General features: G+C 47.8%; 1 protein-coding gene across 2 annotated transcripts in view; it reads left to right on the forward strand.

The window, feature by feature from the left end:
• Window positions 1-22,261, forward strand: part of Bcr (BCR activator of RhoGEF and GTPase) — a 147,387-nt gene that overhangs the window by 116,785 nt on the left and 8,341 nt on the right. For both annotated transcript variants that reach the window (XM_074060677.1, XM_074060678.1), the window contains exons 13-17: window positions 299-403; window positions 1,024-1,098; window positions 2,156-2,253; window positions 4,631-4,762; window positions 20,726-20,785. In XM_074060677.1, the coding sequence (XP_073916778.1) occupies window positions 299-403; window positions 1,024-1,098; window positions 2,156-2,253; window positions 4,631-4,762; window positions 20,726-20,785 (470 nt within the window). The remainder of the gene's footprint in view (window positions 1-298; window positions 404-1,023; window positions 1,099-2,155; window positions 2,254-4,630; window positions 4,763-20,725; window positions 20,786-22,261) is intronic.

Consider the following 22,261-nt stretch of genomic DNA (forward strand, 5'->3'; position numbering starts at 1 on the left):
TTCAGGTTATCTTTATTCTCAAACCTACCCCTTGTGGCTTCTGTGTTTTGGTGGCATGTGGACACACATGGATGTGTGTATGTTTGTGAGCAGTATGCAATGATTCTTCTTGTCCTATGAGCCCAGGTCTGGGTTCTTCAGGGATTCGCCTTGCTCTACTGCACTTCACCTGGAAGCCACCAAGTCCCAGCATTGGCCCTGATATATTCTCCCCCCAATGTGTGATGAGGGTCAAGTGAGAGAGGCACAAAGTAGCAGCATGGATTCACCAGTTTCTGCACCGGCTCTGCCTTCTCAGGTTTCAAAAGCTTCTCTCTGACGTCTGTGGAACTGCAGATGCTCACCAACTCATGTGTCAAACTTCAAACTGTCCACAACATTCCACTGACCATCAACAAAGAAGGTGAGACTGACCTTGTAGGCACAGAGCTCCCTCCTGCTGTCCTTATGGTAGTGGATTTTCCTTCAGAAGGAATATGTGTGTGTGTTGTCCACTTCAAGGAGTGGCAGATTGGTTAGGAGCAGTTTTTCCCTAGGCAGCCACCACTGGGCAGTTGAGGTGAGCTTTTCATCGAAAGCTTCTGTCCCTAGCCACAAGGCCTATAACAGCTGCTCCTCAGACCCTCAGTGAAGTGGATCTGGCCCATGGCCCTGTCCTGCCAGTTCTGCTCTTGCTCAGGCACTTGCTGGCTGATATTTGTGGCCATGCTGACTTTGAACTCATTGTTACACATGGGCTCAGTAACATGCGTGAACCTATGCGTATGTACACCTACCTGTGTACTCCATCCACATTCCATATCACCCCATTCCCCCCTCTCCTGTCACTGAAACCTTAGTACACTTTGTCTTGGTCACTGGTTTGCCTACAATGTGAACCCATCTAAAAACAAAGGTCCCAAACCCAGAAACCACAGTGGGCACATTTTCTGTCTGTGATAACTGCGTTGCTCGGTGCTAGGTTGGTCCTGAAGTGGAACCAGCCTGTCACCTTTCCCCTCACCTCTTTGGTCTCTTGTGTAGATGATGAATCTCCTGGGCTCTACGGCTTCCTGAATGTTATCGTCCACTCAGCCACTGGGTTTAAGCAGAGTTCAAGTAAGTGGTTTAGGGAGGAAGGTAATTGGGGCTGAGCAGCATTTTTCACCAAGAAGGACATCAAAGCAGGGTGTGGGGAGCCTCCAAAGTGGTTCAGATAGCTACCAGATGACTTTGGCCTTTGACCACTTCGGGATACAGTGCTGATTGAGGTCCTCTGGATATAGAGTTTGTCTGGCTCAGATCTTGTGAGCTGCCCCCTGCAGGCAGGTCTTGAAATTGCAGGGGCTAACAGCCTGACAGCTGTCTGGGTACTAAGAACCAGTTCAGTTGGGTGCCTGTAGCTCACCCCTGTAATCCTAGCTACTTGGAAGGCTGAGATCAGGAAAACTGCAGTTTGAAACCAGCCCAGTCAAAAAGTTTACAAGACCCCATTTCAACAGAAAAAACTGGGCATGGTGGTATATACCCGCCATCCCAGCTATGCTGGGGGAGTGTTAAATAAGGAGAATCAAGGTCCAGACCAGCCTGGGCCGAAGATGAGACCCTATCTCATGAATAACCAGAGATAAAAAGCCCCATGTACCCAACCTTCACAGCACTGAGCTGTTTCCTATGCCTCATATTGGCCTACAGCTCCCTGTGCCCCAGCTCTTTGCCTGATACAATTCATATTGGGGTCCTCTCAGGTCACAGGAATGTCCTTTCATCTCTATCTGGTCCCCACCCTCACCTCTCTCAGGATAGGTGACCTCTGCTTTGACCTCATTCAACTGCATTCAGCTGCACTCACCCTCTAGGTCCCACAATAGCACATTCATCTTTCTGTCCTTCCCACCCAGTGGGAAGAACACTGAAGTTAGTCACTGAAGTGAAGGGGCTTAGCAGGGAATAGCTGAGTGACCAAGTAAGTGTTCTGAGAGGGCCCATTTCCCAGTTCCATAGGCAAGGCAGAGACATTTCATGTTGACCACTGTGGCTTTTTGGGTTTTTTTTTTTTAAAAAAAAAGAAAGTGAAGACCATTTTTTCCTAATTTTGAAAACAACACCTGCTCTTACAGAAAATTCAGGTGAGATGGGAAAGTACAGTCACCTTCTCCCTGTCACCTTCTCACAGATCTGTACTGCACCCTGGAGGTAGATTCCTTTGGGTATTTTGTGAATAAAGCGAAGACACGTGTCTATAGAGACACGACTGAGCCAAACTGGAATGAGGTGAGTTGTCGCTTCCACAGCCCCAGCCAGGATGTTTTCCACAAGAGTCTACACTGCCAGGGGCTGCCTAAGGGTTCCCCCACCCCTGTGCAAGGCCATGCCGCCAGCATTCCGGGAATGTCCTAGGGGGCGGGGGTGGGAGGAGTGACATGTCTAAAGAGATTTTTAGTTCAAGAGATTTTATCTCTATATTCCTGAGAATCTTGTCCACCCAACCCCTTCCCCCCGCCACCAACACAAAGAAACAATATATTTTGCCAGAGAAGTGTTTGGAAAGAGTACTTAAAAGGATTTTTTTTTTTGTCCTGCCTTTGTTATTGCCTAGTATTTAGTTTGTAGGTTTCCATAGCGTTTTTCCTCAGAAGCTGGAATGAGCTCCTGTGACCCTCTTGGTTTCCGGAAGCTTGGAACCCTGCCAGTGGGGGCTAGAAAGGAGGCTGTAGCCCTGGCCTACTCACTCAAAAGGGTCCTGTTTGTTGATATCTGGGTGTTGAATTTGTGTGGTCTGTTGTTCTGCTTTCTTCAACCTTAGAAAGCTTTTGTGTGACTCACTTTTGGCCTCAAGTCTTTGAAGTGAAGACATGAGTGCACAGAGGCCAGTATCCATGAAGTCAACAGACCTGTGAGATGCCATTTTCATCCTCTGCAGCAGCTGAAGCCCTCAAGAACCTTGTACTTGGCAGTGCAGATGGAACAGCCAGGCTGTAGATCTGCCTCCTATCCCCTCCCCTGCAGAGAAGGAAATCATGAGCCAGCAGACAGCTCAGTCTTCCTTGGCCTTGTAGTTAGTGTAGTGAGTGGGTAGGATTAGAACCCAGGTCTTCATTGTATACATCCACTACTCTGACCAGTAGACTTGCTGCCTGAATAAGACAAGGGCACAAGGAACCCAGTACAGTTACCTACACATTATAATTCTGGACATCTCTGCATAAAGGCAGAATGGAAGCTGTGATGGTGATGGTGGGGTGGGGGGATGGGGTGTCAGAACTATATGGGATCCATTGTAGGAGGCTTTGTAGACAGCAAAGGGACTGGGACCCTGCAGAAGCAATGAGAGGAAAGGATTCTAGGTAGATTACAAAAGGTTCAGGTACTAATCAGCAGTCAAAACTCCAGGGAGGGGTGAAGACCTAGAGCCTCCTGTAGCAGCAGATTACCTGGTACACATACTGATCATCCTCCAGGAAGATCTGCATATTCCTGGCACACCCTCCCAGGAATAGCTGCTTTTGTTGTTTTGTTTTTTCCTCACCCTCCTCCATGCATAAGCATGAGTGTGAAATACAGAATTCACTGAAGGTATTAAAGGGGTGATGGGGAGCAAGTTAATTCCACTCACCCACCCACCACAGACAACTTGAAAGCCCAGGGGAACATTCCCAATCCTTCCCTATGTAACCTCCACAAGTCACTTTTCTAGAAATGGAGCTTTTAAAACTTTTGTTAAATTTTTATTTTATTTTATGGAGCAAGAGATAGAACCCAGAGCCTCATGCATACTAAGCACACATTGTACCACTGAGCTACACCCCCAGCTTCAGTTTTATTCTAGGTTCAAAGCAAAACTAAGAGAAAGGACAGAGATTCGAATCCATATACTTCCTGCCACTCTCCCCACTATTAAAGTCTTGAATCAGAAGCCAGGTACCGGTGGCTGCCTGTAATCATAGCTACTCAGGAGGCAGAGATCAGAAAGATTGCAGTTGGAAGAAACCAGCCCAGCCAAAATAGTTCAAGAGACCCTATCTTGAAAAAACCCAAAGGGCTGATGGAGTGTCTCAAGATGTAGACCTTGAGTTCAAACCCCAGTATTACAAAAAACAAAATCAGAGTAGGACATAGGTTACAATTGATAAGCCTGCATTGACATATCATCACCCAAAGTCCATAGTTGACATTAGGGTTCACTCACAGTACTGTGTGTTCTATAGATTTTGACAAATAGATGCCTAATGGCATGCATCTGCCACTGCAATATTATCAAGAATAGTTTCATTGCCTTCAAAAAATGAGCCCAGAGTCACAGAATATCTGCATTTTTAACATTTAACAAGCACCCTGAGATTCTGATGTTGGTGGAGTGGGGGCCGCTCTTGGAGATGCTGGTATGCCAAGTGTGGATTAGGTTTGAGAGGATTTGGCTTCCAGAAGTATCCAGGTGGAGGAACAGTGTAATGCTGGTGATGCCTGCAGGGAATGCCCCTGAGGATCCCAGGACCAAGTGAAAAGTCTCAAGCACGGGTCCTTCTGGGCCAACAAGGGCACCATTTGTCCGTGAGCCGTGGTTCATAGATCCCTTCAGCCTGTAATGCTGCCTGCCACACGCTTGAACCTGTTTGTTCATGGTGACTTTCCTTCTGTTTCTGGACCGTAGGAGTTTGAGATAGAACTGGAAGGCTCCCAGACCCTGCGGATACTGTGCTACGAAAAGTGTTACAACAAAATAAAGATCCCCAAGGAGGATGGCGAGAGCACAGACAGACTCATGGGAAAAGGTCAGGTCCAGGTGAGGCAGCCCACCCCTCTCGTTTCTCTCTGGATGCTCCATGATCTTTCCCATTTGGCACTTGGGACTCTGAGGTGGCCCAGCTCTTGAGGTGGTGGGGGAAGGAGGCAGAGGGGGCAGCCATGAGGTTCTATAACATCTACCATGCATGGCTTGGGCTTCAGGGGTCCTTTCCTGCCCCTCTGTCTCATCAAGATGTCCCATCCTACCTCTGAAAGAGTTTCTGTTAAACTTGTTTTTCCAGCTGGGACCTTAGCTCCTCCATGGCCTTAGGAAAGCCCAGAGGCGGAATAGTTAGGTGGTGCTCTGGGCTGAAATTAGTGGTTGTGGGGAAAAATTATGAGTGTCCCAGAGTCTATTCACCTGACTTCTACTCTGAATCTAGACCCAGTTTCTAGCTGTATCCTTGAACAGGGTGCATACAGGTCTCCCCAGACTTGGCATAGAAGTCCCCACGTGGACCTAGACAATGTGTCCATACAGGATCAATGCAGGACTCCCTGGTCCCCAGGGAGAACCACCTGAGCCCTTAGTTCTTTGGAATTTTATCCAGTGCCACCAGTGTTTGGCACTTCTTTCCAGACAGGAGCTTACAACACTTGCTTGTGGCTCTGCCTAATAATTCTTCGGGAAGAAAATCCCTGTTCGAAGTTTCCATCAGCACATCTTATCAGTCCTGCTTAGCCAGGTCCACCCACCCCACCCTATCCTGGTGGTGAGCTGGTGGGAGATAATGCTCCCACTACTGGGACTTTTCATCTTATTTTGAGGCCACTACGGGGAGAGGGATTAGCATTCCTGATGCCTGTGAAAGCACAGGGCTCACCCAAAAATCACCCCCCACCCCGTCCCTTCCTCCCCAAGGGTAGGAAGTAAAAAACATCTTGTAGTGAAACACTGAGCACCAGGAACATGGAGAAAGACGACTCTTCCCTAAGTAGTTCATGACTTCATAGTGAGGACTCGTATTTTCATTCAGAATGGCAAGTCCCCTTCCCCTGGCTGGCCGTGTTCTCAAGAGATGCACACTGTTGCCTGGTTTTCCCTGTGAAAGCTTGTTAGGGAACTTGGACTCAGGGATCCCTTATACCTTGAGAGCAGGTCTAAAAGCAGAAATGTTCCTCTGATTGGTCCTGTCCCTGCCCCACCACCCTCATTCACCCTCTCTGCCATTGATGGACCACTCCTCCCTTGTTGAATGCCAAGACACTTTCCATATTTTGCTGTTCTGTGGGCATCCTGGTGCTGGTCTTTGAAAACCAAAGTGTTTTCATATCTACCAAGTTAGAATTTTTAATGTGTGTCATCTTAGGGCATTTCTCATTACTATAACGGAATAATGTGAGACAGGTTACTTGTGACAAAAAGATTTATTTAGGTCAGTTTGGGAGGCTGCAAGTTCAAGATGGAGCAGGCCCATGGGTTTGGTTTCTGGTAAGGGTTCTTTGGCTACTTCAGATCATGATGGGAGTAATGTGGGAAGAAGAGATTACAACTCCAAACAAGAAGCCAGAGAATTTAGTGGTTTGCTCTTACTAGAGCTCAGGAGTCCCTTAAGAGCTGCCTTCATCCCTTCCCAGGACAGTTCCCCACAACCTGAGGACCTCCCACTAGACCCACCTCTTAAAGGTCCCATCTGAGGACCGCACCTCCAACACAGAAACCTTTGAGATTCAAAGACCATCCAAGCAGCACATGTGTTTTCTCATTGGGTGCTTCATTTGGTGCTTGGAGCAGACCATTGAGAGAGCTCATTTGATACTCAAGGAGATACCTCCCTAACCTGCTCAAGGTCCCCAGGGTAAGCAGGGAGGTGGAGGGAGCAGAACATGAAGCTGCCTCCTTCTGTGCTACATCTCCATTGCTCCCCCTTCCCTTCTCCCTCTTTATGTTTTGCATCTGCCCCCAGCCTAGGGTATTCCTCGCCCACACCCAGGCCCTGGGGAGGCTCTCAACCTCTATCTTACACATCCTAACAGCTGAACCCAAGGACACCAAGTAAGGCTGAGTGTCTGGCTCCTTTTGTTGGCTCATCAAATAAGGCAAGAGGAGCTTCCCATTCCACCAGTTTTTAATTTGAATCATTTGACTTCGATCCCTTGAGTCCTGGGATGACTAGATTTGACCGAGGGGTTCTGAGCACTGTCACTGGGTAACTGGAGGTCTCAGTGAAAAAGAAAACAGAACTGATACTCATATTCCTCCATTGTCATACTGTTGCCAGAGGGCTCAGACAGAGACTGAGAGGGCACCAAAGCTTTCAGGAAGCAAGTTTATTATTAAACAAGCCAGCACCGACTCAGCAGACTCATGTCCAAAGGCTGAGCATTGTGAACAAAGGGTACTTTTCTTATATACCATTTAGAGCAGGTTACAGAAATGGGGTGGGGGGAGTATACAGCTTGTCCCATACATAATCACGTGTTATTTCATTGGCTGTTTTAACCTCTGCGGCGAGGTGACCCTCTTCTGGTCTCCAGGTAACACTCCCCAACTCCAGTTTTCCTTTGTTTCACTGTAGCACTCAGTGTCTCCCTTCCTCCTCCCTGCCTTCCTGCCACATTACCCCCTTTGCTGCTCGGACCCACTTCTGGGCCAAAGAGCATCATCTTGATAAAGACCACAGTACAGGGGGGAGTAGGCAGGATGATATCAGGCATGCTCTTAAGACAAAAAACATTGTCCCTATAATGTCTTGAACCCACCTGCGGTTGAGAACCAGCCCCCAGTAGGTCATTGGGACTTTATCCCTTTCATGTCTGCACAGGGACATTGGCAAGCTTTTTTATCTTGTCGGTAATCTCTTTAATTACCTTTTCCTCATCATCAATCTGTAAACAGCAGTTATCAGATAGAGATTATTCCAGGCTATTGTAGCCAGCGGGTGAGGTTGGGGCTCCATGTGATTGGGAGCCCCCCTCCCCACCACTGAGTCTTCAGAGTAGCATCATTGCAAAACTTTTGTTCCAAGCAGATCAAGTCCCCCCCCAACCCCCCCCGGGGCGGAGAATTGGCCTTTTGGACGAGAGATACAGTAATTCCCAATAATAGAGGTTTTTAGGAGCCAAATGCCCTCCCCGTGGCTGGGTCAGTGGTTTCATTAAACGGCTCTTGTGGGTTCAGCTCTTTTGCCTCCCATGGCTAATGGTCTCATATTTGTTCCTCCACAAACATAACACGAAGTTACATTCAGAGTTTGTGCTATGGACTCAGCTAGTGAAAGGAACAGGCTTTTGGTTGTAACTGAGATGGAAAACTCGCTTTGTATCTCCTCATAAAAGGAGTGAAAGGCCTGGTATGAGGAGTTCTCATGAGTGATCATGATGAGTTGAATGTGCACCAAAGTACCGGGATCTGTTTCCTTTTTAAAGATTAAAATGTCAACCTTTTTCCCAACTTCCCAGCCTGTTTCATTGAGGTTGAAAATAGTGAAATTTATAGGGTTATAGGCACCAAGAGTGCCGTCGGGAGTTGCGGCAGTTCCATGTGAGGTATGGCCCTCCCTTTTAGCCAAGTTTCCCACCTTTTACAACCCCAATAAGGGCAGTAGAGTTGTTTATAGGACGCACAACCAGATGTCCCACTGTTATCTTTTGGGCATATATACTTGTCATTTAACCTATAGTCCTTTCCCAGGCTAACCCCCCACAATTGTTCTAAGGCCTGGTGTTTTAAGCTATTGTAGCATACACATCAAGGTGTATGAACACAGGTTTGTTGGGGTCATTAGCCTGGGTGAGGTTAACAAGCTTCCCACTGCTGGTGAAGCTTTGGTCCTCTAGCCATTGCTCTCGAGGGAGATAGATGGGGTTAAAACAGATATACTGGCCATCACGAAAGCACACTGAGTAGGTGGTATGGTTGTGGTGCATGACCCAACAATGGTGCCCACACAAGAATAGTAGTATGGAAAACCAGAGTTTTGGTAACAGTACTCTCTGCTTGGGTAGTGTGCATACGTGAGTCATAGTCCAAAGCCTGGGAGTTCCCACGTACAGAGCTGACCAAGATTATCAAAAAGAATACACAGAATGGACTTATCCTCAAAGGTGAGATGGGTGACTCCTCATGCTTCTGCTGTGTATGGACTAGTCAGCCTCTGGAGTGACTAGAGCAGGGCTGATGTCTCCTCGGGTTTCCTGTTGTCTCCTGGGAAGCGGGATCCTGTTGGGGAAGGGTGGTAGTGTTTTCAAGGTGATCTTGTATGGTGAGACTGGGTCAGGGATGCACTCCCGTTTGAGGGAAGCTGGCTTCACTTGGCTATAGTGGATCCAGGGAACAATGTCTGCTACATTGGAAACAACAACAAAAGGGCCCCTCCAGTGAGACTTTATGGTTGAACATTCCACTTCTTTACTCAAACAGCATCCCCTGCATCCCCTGGTTTATAAGGGTACATGGGAGTTGTCAGGCTAATAGGCAGTCTCTCTCTTACTCAGTCATTGATTTTTGAGAGAGTCAAATCAAGGGCCTGTATCTGTTGTCTTAGGGTGAGGTCACCTATTTTCTTAAGGTCCCCTTTGTAGACCCTTGAGTAAAGGGGGTGGACGCCAAAAAAGCATTTCGAAAGGGGAGAGACCCATCTGTCTGGTGGGGCTGGACCTAATCCTGAGCAAGGCTGTGGGCAGTGATTGATCCCATAGTAGGTGGGTCTCCTGGCATAGTTTTTTTAATTGTAATTTTTAGAGTCTTGTTATATGTTTTATTATTCCTGAACTCTGGGGGTGGTCGTGTGTAGCTTTTAAGTTACTTTTAATCGCTTAACCATCGACTGTACCATCTCAGTCACAAAGGCCGGCCCATTGTCTGACCCAATAGACACAGGTATTTCGAATCGAGGAATGATTTTCTTTAACAGGCACCCAGCCACTTTTTGGGCTTTCACAGTCCAAGTGGGGAAGGCTTTTATCCATTCTGAGAAGGTGTAGACAAACACCAGCAAATATCGGGGACTGCTTCTGGCACACAGACTATACCTTTCACATACTGTCTTACTGATGCTGGAGAGCTTGGGGACATAAAAATGCTGGGCCAAGGTGGTCTCAAGAGCTGTTTGTCCTGAGTGAGTTCCTTCATGGAACTGTTTGACAAATGTGGGAGCCAGTGACTCAGGTATGGCAATGCAGCCATCAGTAAACTTCCACCATCAGTCTAGTAGAAAATTTTCTCCTTCATTCTCAAACCCAGCCTGTTCTTGTGAAATATACCATGGATCCCATTCAGATAAGGGACACAGGGACAAGGCAGCTGCCAGAGAGGCTGAGGTTTGTTCTCCTGTGAGAGCTGCTCCCTTGGCCTTCCTATCAGCCTTTCGACTTCCCCAAACAGATGTTGTTTCCCCATTCTGGTACCCGTACCCTTGGCAGTGCATGACTACTACTCGCTTAGGGGCCCATACAGCTTGCAGCAATTTTAGAATTGTCATATTTAACACTTATTTTCCCAAGTTAGAAGTCCTGACTGGCAGTGGTCGTGTTTTTACTAACAGTGTCTAGAGTCACTACTGCATATCTGGCAAAACATGTGTCTTTTCAGACAAAGCTGTTGCCATCCATGAAATACTCAATGTCCGGATGACTAATGGGCTGGTTGGTCAAGCCTAGCTGGCTGGAGAACACCTCATCCATAATCTCTAACAGTCATGCTTCAATGGGCCTGAATTAATCCACCTGAATTAATAGGGTGGCTGGGTTTAGAGTCTTAACAACCTCTAGCTGGACATGAGGGTTTTTCCATATCATGCTTTGATATTTGACCATTCGGGAGTTTGTTAACCAGTAATTTTCTTTATATTCCATGAGAGTCAAAACAGACTCTCCACCAAGACGGCAATAGCCACCAGGGCACACAGGCAGGGTGGCCAGCCTGGGAAAACTGCATCAAGTTGCTTTGATAAATAGGCCTCCAGGCAGTGCCAGGAACCTAGCAGCTAGGTCAAGACTCCTACAGCTCCCAGTCTCTCATATACATATAGGAAGAAGTACTTTATTATGCCTGGCAGGCCCAGAGCAGGGGAATTTGTGAGTACCCTCTTAATTTTTTTAAAGGCCTTTTTATTGTTTCTCTCCCCATACCATGGGTTCCCACTCTACCCTCTTTGTGGCTTTATAAAGGGGTTTTGCCAAGAGAGAGTAAACCTGCAGCTCCTAGAAATTCTCTAATCTATACAGTGGCACATTAGGGGGCAGGAACTCCTCGGAATCCCCCATTAATATGGGTTTTTTTATTTTTTTCTTTTTACATTTTCCTGTACTTGAAAGCTGCCACCACCCTGGCTACCATAATCTTACATGCTTCTCTAGGTGGGGCTTTAGCCATTTGGGCTGACTGAGGACTGCGTCTTGCCAGCAGTCAATATAAGGAAACATCTGGTGTTTCAGGCTCCCCTACAGTCACTTCAAAAACCTCTAGTGACTCTGACCTTATCTAATGACCCCTCTGAGGGCCATCTACAACAGAGCAGGCCGGTCTATTTCACAGAAGGTCCTAAGCTTGTCAGGAGTCAGTTTGACCCCATAATCTCCATTAGATCCCCTCTTAAAGTTCTAGGGGGCAGTGTTCTTACTCTGACCTCCTCCCATTCCTCCCGTTTGCCAGATGTCTAGACAGAGACAAAGACAGAAGGGATGAGGGCTATGGAGAGGGGGATAAGGGGTGGTCCCCTCTGGCACACAGGGGAAAATAAATAACACCACTTGCTTTGTCCTTCTCCATCCATACCTCTCACAGGGATTTAGGCATCTCTTGGCCATGGTGAGTCCATATAAGCCCTGGACTGGAGGCCGTTAGGGCTCACCCTAGACCATATGAGTTCACCATGGACCCATGGATCAGGACTCCATGCTTGCTTCGTAACCAGGCTACATCTCAGGCTCCCACTTTCACACACTCTTACACATCACAGTACTTCCACTCTGCTCCCTGAATCTGAAAGACATGGTTTCAACCCCTCCAAAAAAGGTTGTTACATGGGTGTCTTTTGAGAGTTGATCAGACTCCCCTTCTCCCTCCTGAGACAGGCCTGAATCTGAACCTGTGTTCTTACCAGTCTGATGAGTAGGGTTCCTAGGCTGGTTCCCAAGCCTTTCCAGGTTCCTCTGTGCAACTGGAACTCACCTCCTCAGCTCACTGGGAGAGAGGCTCCCTCCCCTAGATCAACACAGTCAGGTGATACCTGGCAGGGACAGCCCTCGTGGGCCAGGGACATTGAGCCGGTGACAAGAAGGTGAAAACACCACCCTCCAAATGCCAGATGATGCCTCCAGAAATGTTGCAGGAGGACTCAGACAGAGACTGAGCTCGCTTCCCAAGCTTTCAGGAAGCAAGTTTATTAAGCAAGCCGGCAGCGGCTCAGTGAGAGTTGTCCAAAGGCTGAGCCCTGAGAACAAAAGAGCTTTTCGCATATACCATTTAGAGCAGGTTACAGAAATAGGGGTGGGGAGAACAGCTTGTCCCATACATAATCACATGTTATTTCATTGGCTGTTTTGGCTGTTCATTGGCTCTAGGGTGAGGTGACCCTCCTCTGGTGTCCAGGTAACACTCCCCAATTCCGGTTTTCCTTTGTTTTACTGTAACACTCATTAATCTCTCTTCCCACTCCCTGCCTTCCTTCCACAATACAAGGCCTCTTTTAAACTCCTTGCCATCATGATACCCATATGTAAACAAATTTTTCTTCTGGAAGTACTGGAGTTTGAACTCAGGGCCACACTCTTGCTAGGCAGGTGCTCTCCCACTTGAGCCACACCCCCAGTCGTTTTTTTGCTTTACTTAGGTTTCAGATAGGGTCTTGAATTTTTGCCTGAGGCCAGCCTCAGACTGTGATCCTTCTAACTCTGCCTTCCAGATAGCACATAGCTGGGATTACAGGTATGCCGTCATGCCCAATTTGTTTGTTGAGCAGGAGTCTCACTAACCTTTTGCCTGGGATGGCTGGCTTCAAACTGATATCCTCCTGATCTCTGCCTCCTAAGTAGCTAGGATTACAGATATGAGCCACTGTGCCAGTCCAAACAAAATGTTTCTTTATATACACTACATGTGCTTTGTTCTCAACAGCCTCAGTGCCCTATCCCAATCCAGGGAAAAGGAGAGAAAAACTACAGCTGGACAATACTAGGTGGAAAAATAGGTCTTTATTCAGGAAAATAGGGGAAAAGAGACTTTAGTATAGAACATGGCTTCACTTCCAATATATTGTAGACAATTGGGAATTTGTAGTCTAGGAGCAGGATGAGGGATAAAAACTACTAAGAGGAAACATTTGGTGAAGGGGCTTCTGGCTAAACCAGCCTAACAGGATTCCTGCTGAAACATCACCTGGAGAGTGATGGAGGCTGAGGAAACTGATCAAATGTCAAGCACATCCTTTGTGCTTCCAGGATGGCTCCAAGATGCTCCAAGGATGCCCCCTTGCTATTCTTTCCTGTAGGCACCTGTCAAATCCCACCAAGACATAGGCTTGGGGGCAAGAGGTGTGGACTCTTTCTAAAAACATTTATTCCTACTTACCTAGAAGGTGGTTTTCTCAGCGCCAGGCTTATCTATTGCATTCTAGGTGTGTGATTTCCCCAAATGTGGGAAATTCAACTGCATAATTTGTGGTAGTGGGGGACTGTGTTTGTGCTCTTGCCTATTAATAGAAAAAAAATTATTCATGATACTTGTTAAAAAACTATAAAGCAGCTGGGTGGGGTGGTGCAAACTTGTAAACTCAGCTACTCAAGAGGCTGAGACAGAAGAATCAGAAGTTCAAGTTCAGCTTAGGCAATTTAGTGAGATCTTATCTCTAAAAGGGACTTGAGTATAGCTCAGTAGTAGAGCATTTACATAGCATGTGTGAAGCCCTAGGTTTGATTCCCAATACTACCAAAAAAACCAAAACCAAACACACAACCTAAAGGTATACTGAATTCAGGAACACTGAGATAGGCATAGGAACTATGAAGTTTTTAAGTAGTAGAGAGATTGGGCACAGCACTGAAGAAATGGAGGATTTATGACCAAGGAATGGGGTGGAGGTCACTAAATGGAAGATGACTGAGAGAATACATCAGGGATGAGAGGAATTCTGGCTAAAACAACCTAACAGAACTCCCTTTTTTTTTTTTTTTTTTTTTTGCAGTACTGGGGTTTGAACTCAGGGCTTTCACCTTGAGCCACTCCACTAGCCCTATTTTTATGATGGGTTTTTTCAAGATAGGGTCTTGCCAAACTATTTGCCTAGGCTGGCTTCGAACCACAATCCTTCTGATCTCTGCCTCCTGAGTAGTTAGGATTAAGGCATGAGCCACCAGTGCCCAACCCTAATAGGACTCTTGCTGCAGCAGGCCAGGTGATCAAACTTCACTTGGAAGAGGGTGGAGGGTGAGAAATCCAATCAGATATCTAGGGTAGGGGTTTCTAGCTAAACTGATGTGGCAGGAATTTTACTAAAATTGGGCTCTTGGGGACATGGCCAAGTTGGGGCCAAGTTGAAAAAAACAGCTTAGAGTTCAACTAGTTTGATTAAGATGAGAATCTTTGAGTTCTCCTGAGCCCACTATATTCCATGTAACCTGAGTGAGTCATTGTTCCCCACTCCCATCCAAACTTGTTTCCTTCACTTGGGGTGGGGGCCATAGTTCCACAAAGGCTCCATGACGTGCCACTCATAGGGCCTGGTCAGTGTTTAGCTGCTATTATTATTCTTACTGTCATCATCATTTTTAGTGAAGAGGCAGTAGAGAAAGCCAGATTCTGCTCCAGTCCCCTGGTCATGCCTCATCTGAAAGATGAATGGACCCTCATTAAACGGGAAAGGATCTGAGTGCTGTGGGAAGCCCGTATGAGTCACACCACGTAGGCGGTTTCTGGCCTGGAGACCTAGACTCCTGGCTGCCAGAGCTTATTTGTGAGGTCCCGGAAGGAAGGAAGTTGGAGGAGGGACAGTGATGCTGATGATGCCATGGGACCCTAGTCTGGTTTCTTGCCCCCAACACACACATATACGCACGCACGGACGCACACAGTGTTTTCTATGTGGACTAAACTTGAGAGAGACATCTGTGACTCTCCAGGGCCCAGGCTTCCTGACTCCAGGCTTTCCCAGTGACATTGGTTGCCTTCCATGCTGTGCTGTGTGGGAGGAGCGCCTTGGCTGTTCACATCCTGGACAGGGGAGTCAGTGGGAATGATGTAGCCTACATTTCCCTTCCCCTTCAGGCACCCTTGACTCAAAAACTGAGTGGAGAGACTTTCAGGTGGGGAAGGCACAGAACCCAACCAGGAGGATAGACTCTGACAAAGGGGCTGGGATGAAACCAAGTCTCCAGCAAAGCTGCTCACACACCTCTCTGTGGGCAGCACCCATCAGAATCTTCTGGGGTCAAGGTTCTGCCTCAGTCTGTTTTTTGCTCCCTAAATGGTCCTGATGAACACTGCTGGGTTTAGGAACCACAGACTTGAGTCTGAAGTTTCTGCCTCTGCTCTTCGAATGACTATCCTGGTTGAATTTCCAGGTCCCTGTTTCCCTTCTTCCAAGATGAAGGCTTCACAAGAGGAGGAGGCTGGAGGGCTCTCCCTTCCTGAACCAGAGATGGACAAGGTGGCTTGTTCAGTGCTACAGGCCAGAAAGGCAGAAGGACACAGTGTAGAGTTGGGACATTGCTGACTATCCAGGAAAGAGTCACTAATGAGAATCCAAGCCCTCACATGCAGGCAGGAGCAGAGGGTCCAGGCCAGAGTACTTTTTAAGCTTGCCCTGAGCTCAGTGAGCTGTCTGAGCAAATGAGGCTGTCAGACACCAAGAACCTGGTGCCACCCTTGTCACAGAGGACCTCCTGCATGCCAGGCCCCAGGAATCCTGAGAACAAGAAGATACCTATCCCCAGGCTTCATGGTCCAGAGCAGAGAGGCTGAAGAAGAAAGATAATGAGGATGTACCAAGAGGCAGGGCAGGCCCTGCCATAGGGGGCAGGTAGCTCAGATGGCACTGTTACCTACAGGGCAAGGTCAGGGAACAGGGAGGCCTTCACAAAAGAGGAGACACTGTTTATCAGTGTGTCACTGAGGGATTTTCCTAGGTGAAGACATCAACATCCTATGCTCTGAGACCAGCTGGAGCACAGGATTTATAGAAATACATGGGGCATAGTGTAGTCAGAGGAAGTTTTCTGCCTTAGACCACCAAGGAAGATAGTCTGCAGCTCAACCTGATGTGGCTAGGGCAGGGACAAGGATCCAAAGTCACTGTTGGGTGCCCTGGCACATCATGGGCTGGGAACAGCATCCAGGGGGAATCACCAGTCAGCAAAACCCAAAGGCACTTGGAGCCTTACAGCTATTAGGAATTTTCCCCTTCAGTTTTTTTCCTTCTCTCATTTCTATGTATGAATTTCTAGGTTGCTGAATTTCCATTGTGTTCTTCCCATCGTCCTTAGGGGGATAACTTTATAAAGTCAAAGAATTTTGTCTTTTCCCATTTCTCCAGCTTGTGCCATTTCTTCTGACCTTTTGTGTGTCTTGCTGGGCTTCATGTAAGGTATCAGGTTGATTCTGCACATCTCATATAGATGTAGCCATACCTGAAGTGACCTCTTGTGACTGTAATGTTTTTGAGGCTTTTTTGCATTGTCAGCGGTGGCTGGATAATACTCTGCCCCGTGCCTGACTCATGTTTTTGCTTCTCCAGGTACCAGTTGACTGACATTTGGTTTGTGCCAGGTTGGGGCTGTTATAGTTGATTCTGCTGGGAACATGTTCTTGACTGCTCGTTTTTTTCCATTTTCATCCCAGTAGCTGTATATGAGAGTTCCCATTTCTCCACATCCTTATCAACATGGATTCACACTCTTGCTCATTTATTATAACCATCTATGGAAGTGGGGGTTACTTCCTTCATTTATTTATTTTGGTGTTGGGAATTGAACCCAGGACCTTACACATGCTAAGCACATACTCTACCACTGAGCTCTACCCCAGCCCTCTATCTTTTTCTTTTTTTTTTTGGCAGTACTGGGGTTTGAACTCAGGACCTTATGCTTGCTAGGCAAGCATTGTAGAACTTGAGCCACTCCACCAGCCCTTTTTTGTGTTGGATAGTCTCAAGATAGGATCTCCCAAACTATTTGCCCTAGCAAATTTTGAATAGCAGTCCTCCTGATCTCTGCCTCCCGAGTAGAAGTGAGCCATTGGCACCCGGCTCCATTTATCTTTTTAAGCAACGTTGAACACTCTTTGAGATCAGAGTTAAAGCTGTGCTAGAGAACAGGTAGCATTCACAGAGGTAAAACCAGGAGACCACCGTGGGAGGCCAGATTTTTTCTCTGGTGGTCTCTGCAAAGACTTACCCCAGAGAGTGGGTTATGGTGTAAACACATGGAGCTCAGATAAGAATAACTGGGGACGTCCTACTGAACCAGTTGCACCCAAGACAGTGGGTGTGGAGGAAGCTGTTGTCTACGAGGAGGTGAGTAAGGACAGAAGGAGCTTTTCCTTCTTTGGACAGTTGAACCATGTGTCCTTCCCACCCCTCACCCCTACCAGGGCAAGTGTGGGTGACATCATGCCCTGTGGTCATCCATCAGTGATCACTCATCTGGCCATACTGACTGTAGATCGAGGCAGCGTTTGTCCTAGCAAAGCTATCATGCAGAGTTCAAGGGCCTTAGGACCCCATTCAATTCTTGCCCCAGTTGGGCTTCTGCCCTCCCCACCCCCACTCTGCATCCAGGAGAGACATGTGTTGGGCAGGCCTCCAGGCAACCATCCACCAGGTCCACTAACCACAGTTCTTCCTAAGCTGTAACCTTGTCCAACCCCCAGAGAGATGAGCAGTGGCACATACTGTTCTCCTGAGACCACTGGGTATGAGTAGACAGGCCTCCACCTAGTTTCCCTGCAATAACAGGCACATTCCCCACCAAGACCTCAACCCAGGGGGGCCCCTCAATGGTGTGATAAATTCTTCAGCTATTCCCTGGACTACTGTTTTCCAGCCCTTCCCCTTACTCACCAGTTTTTCTGAATCCCATTCTCTTGCTTGTTTATCTCTGTGGTGCTTTAAATAACTGCCCAAGAAAGTGTGCCAGCCTTGAATGCTGTTTGGGGTTGGGCTGCACTGAGGCCTGAGTCTCATTGTCCTGCTATTCTTTATGCAGCATCCACAGTGCTAAGCACACTCTGTTCTTTGGAGCGGAGCCAGCTTTAGAATGGCCTTTCCTTCTGGATCCATTGATTTGAGGCTTTCATGCTGAATGCCTAGAGACCAACATGCCATGCTGCAAATAGGGACACAGTGAAGAATCTGCCTGGCAGCATCAGAGCCAAATAGGGATGGCTGCTGAATGTCAGTGCTTGGGAATGGACAATAGCTAGAGCCCTATGCAGGGCTGCTCATCACTCAGACAGCTTGTCCATGGGGAGTGGGGCCAGATGTTCTCTGCCCTGGGTGCATCTGAAGCAGTGTATGATTATTGGGATTACTGACTAAGGGAATGCAGGCCCTGGAGCGGTTTCCTGAGCACAACATGCCCAAAGTGGACTGACAAGCCACATGCATGTTACTCAGTGTCTCCAAATCTGTACCACAGGAAACCGGCCTCTTGAGAAGGAAACTCAGGCTTAAGAAGAGACTGAGACATGTTGGAATTCCCATAACCAATAGGCTTCAGTGGGGGTGGGGGAGAGGGTGTTTTTCCCATACACAAACAAAAAAATGTGGAATGCAGGGGTGATGGGAAACTTTGACCTTGGCCAGCCAGACTGTGGGCGGGCCTTCCCTGGAAGCTTGGTCAAAAGGTGGCTGAGGCCAGGAGCTGGTCATTGTGCTCCTGCCAGTCCCGTGGGCCTTTCAGAGCAGAGGTACCAAGGATGCGAAAGTCACCATCTACCCCCACCACGATGCAGAATCTTCTTCGGTACTTCCACCTCAGCTGGGCCAGCCAGAGCAGGGTGGCCTCTGCTGAAAAGCACGTGTGTGCTCGAGGCACTGCCTTGTGGACCTGCATCCGAGACCTGGTGTGCAAGGGCAAGGTGGGCCAAAGAGTGGGTCCGGGTTCTCATGTGGAGGTGGAGGGATGGGTTCCCTGTCACCCAGATGTCTGCCCTCCTGCTTATCTAGACTTGGGGCTGCTGTTGTGTGGCTTTTGCCAATCCTCTTTTAAGGATTTTTAAGGGAGAGGGACCCATGATTACCATTCTTTGGAGGGGAAGGGAGGAATTTTTTCTGCTGAAATTGCTTCTGGGTTTCTGTTCATTTGCTTCTGAAGAAAGAAGGGTACTGTGCCCCCTTCCTTGGGCAGCTAGGGCACAGGATTGGGGGTATGGGTCAGCAGGTACATGTCCCTAGTGTTCTCCAGCCATATCTGATTTGGTGTGGGTCCAGAACTGTGCTGGTCCCAGAGCTGGGATGGGCTACCATGCTGTCCCCTCCTTCCTCTTGTAGAGGAGCTGGGCTTCACTCTTGGTGGGGGAGGGGAGCATGCCCTTGGGAGATTTCTTTTTCTGGATGATTTGTGATTGACTGGTCCTTCCTCACAGGTCCCTCTCTTCAGCATTCTGCCACTCTCTGAGTGTGTGTGCTGCTCTGGCTGTGCATTTCACAGCTTTGGGAAATGTTAACCAGTAGAACCTAGAAAGGAAGATGACAAGGGCTCACCATCTCCCCAGGAGTGTCTGTGATAAGAAGTCTAGATGCACACAGCTTGGCTCCTTGACCCACTCCTCAAGTTCTTGTTTCCCACCCACCTCAAATGCAGAAGGCCCAGATGGCTGTGGCTTCTTGTGTCCCTTGCAGCAGATAAATGCTGTCCTGAGCCCCTCTCTAGGCCTGGCACTATATTTAGTGCATTGTGTGCATTCGGGCTTGTGTGTGTATAAATTATGAGGTGTGATCCTTGCTATTACGTGCCTTGCCTGGTAGCAGAAATACACCATCACCTGAAATGGGTGATGAAAGCACAAAGCCATGTGTGATGTGTGCCTGTCAGTAGTGTTGGACAGTAGCTCCCTGACCTGGCTTTACACCAGAATCACCTGGGGATGTCTCTACCCATATGAATTCCAGGTCCCACCTGGAAATGTGAGTCTTATTCTTTGTAGGTAGAGCCCAGGGAGTCTGTTGTTTGTTTTGTGGTACTAAGGATCAAACCCAGGGCCTTTCCCTTGCCAGGCAAGTGTTCCACCACTGAGCCCCACCCCTAGACCTGGGAAGTGTTCAAGACCCCTCCCCAATTACTTTTTCACCTGACCTAGCCAGTAGTCTCAACCATATCCTAGAGCTGCTTATAGAGTGTGTGCTCACCAAAAAACGGGGACAGAGCCTCCATGGACAGGGAGCATTTGGCAAGTTCATACAGACCAGTTGCTAGACAGTGTTTTGTGAGGGTTGGAGTTACAGAGGCTGGGAGTGAGGGGTGGGGGAAGTGAGGGAGGCCTCTGCTACCCTCACCCACTGCATGATATGGGGTAGGCTCTGGATCTTTCTGGGCCTGCCCAGTCCATAGGACTGACCTGGACTGTAGCACAGGGAGAAAACAGTGCTCAAGATTCTCCAGATAGCTGCTTTGGGACATTATCCTCACCCCTCCACCACCACCACAACCAAAAGTTGCTACTAAAATTGGTCTTTCTACCAACCACTTCCCCAACACTGAGTGTAGTACAGCACCAGGATGAGGGGAGCAGGACCTTCAGCTCCCATCTGGAATGGACAGAGGGATGGATGGAGTGCAAGGCCCTGAGCTATCACATACTCACACCACTGTGAGTTGAGGCCCAGGCAGTTAAGTCTGGGAGCAGTGGGCCTCTGAGATTCCAGGACTTTCTAACAGGTCTTCTCCCTGTCTGGATAGAAGTGCTGGCCACAGTTGTGTTGTGCTTCCAAATTAGGATATGGAGCAGTAGCAGGCATGGGCAACTGCCAGCAAGGCCTCTGAACAGACCCAAGGATCTCTGTTAATCATGCCTGTTTGGTTTCAGCTGGACCCCCAGGCCCTACAGGACAGAGACTGGCAGCGGACCGTCATTGCCATGAATGGGGTATGTATCCGCAGAAAGTTAGAGAGGCTGTAGTTCTTTCCAAAACAGTTAGGAAGAGGCTAAGCCTGAGCTAGTGCCTGAGAGGGAGCACAGCTAGAGGAGGAAGGAGATACCTGCAAAGCATAAACATTGTGTACAAGAAGGAATCTTTTCCATTTGGTGGCTGAAATGCAGTCACAGGCCAAGCCTCAAGTATCCTCCTGGAATAAAGACTTCCTGGTCCCACCCCAACAGGGGAGGCCTCAACCTGGACCCTGGGATCTTCCCATTAAAACTAAGATCCGAAAGATTTATTTCGGTTGAGTAACACTTATCCAAAATGCTTGAGACCATAAACATTTTGGATTTTGTGGGATTTTTCCCCCAATTTTGGAATATTTGTGTGTGTGTGTGTGTGTGTGTGTGTGTGTGTGTGTGTGTGTGTGTTATACATGAGCTGTCTTGGGGATAGACCCAGTCTAAACCTGAAATTCACTTATATTTCGTGTACACCATACATGCATAGCCTGAAGGTAATGCTGTATATTTTGACATTAACATGAGGAATTTTCCACTTGTGTTGGTATTCAAAAGGTTTCAGATTTTGGAGCATTTCAGATTTCAGATTTTTGGATTAGGAATGCTCAACCTATACCTTAGAAACATCACAACCATATACCAAAAAAGGCTTGGGTGTATATGATAAAATGTTAGCATCTGATTATACTTGGCCGTTTGTTACATTGACCTCTTACTTTTTTCTGTACCTTTGTTCTTCTTCTTGTTTTGGGTGCTCAGCATTGAACCCAGGGCCTTGCACATGCTAATAAGCATTCACGTTATCACTGAACTATACCACCACCCTCTTCTGCTTCTTATTTAAATTATTATTTAAAAAAGAAAGAAGCCAGGCGTGGTTGTTCATGCCTATAATTCTAGCTACTCAGGAGGCAGAGATCAGGAGGATCACACTTTGAGGCCAGACTCTGCAAACAGTGAGACCCAATCTCAACCAATAAAAACTTTTATGTGGTGGCATGCACTTGTCATCCCAGCTACAAGTGAAGCATAAACAGGACCACAATGGTCCAGGCTGGCCAGAGCATAAAAGTGAGACCCTGTTTGAAAAATACCTAAAGCAAAAAGGGCTGGAGGTGTGGCTTAAGTGGTAGAGCTCTGCCTAGCAAGCATGAGGCATGAGGCCCTGAGTTTAAACTTCAGCACTGCAAAAAAAAAAAAAACAGGCTTGGTAGCACACACCTGCCATCCCATCACCTGGGAGGCTTGGCAGAAATCCCAGTACCACAAAAAAAATTGAGAAAGAGAAGCAATGGGGCTCATGGGAGGAGGATCTGAAGGAGCCGTCCTTGAACCATTCTCATCATTCCTGGCTCTTACTGGATTGGACCGGGGCTTCCCCCACCTCACTCTGGGACCCTGACCTGTTTGCTAAAAAGATGAGTTGAGACCCCTCCCACTTCTAGGGTCCCCTGGACC

The sequence above is a fragment of the Castor canadensis genome, chromosome 18 (genome assembly GCF_047511655.1).
Source record: "Castor canadensis chromosome 18, mCasCan1.hap1v2, whole genome shotgun sequence".
In the NCBI taxonomy this organism is placed as follows: domain Eukaryota; kingdom Metazoa; phylum Chordata; class Mammalia; order Rodentia; family Castoridae; genus Castor; species Castor canadensis.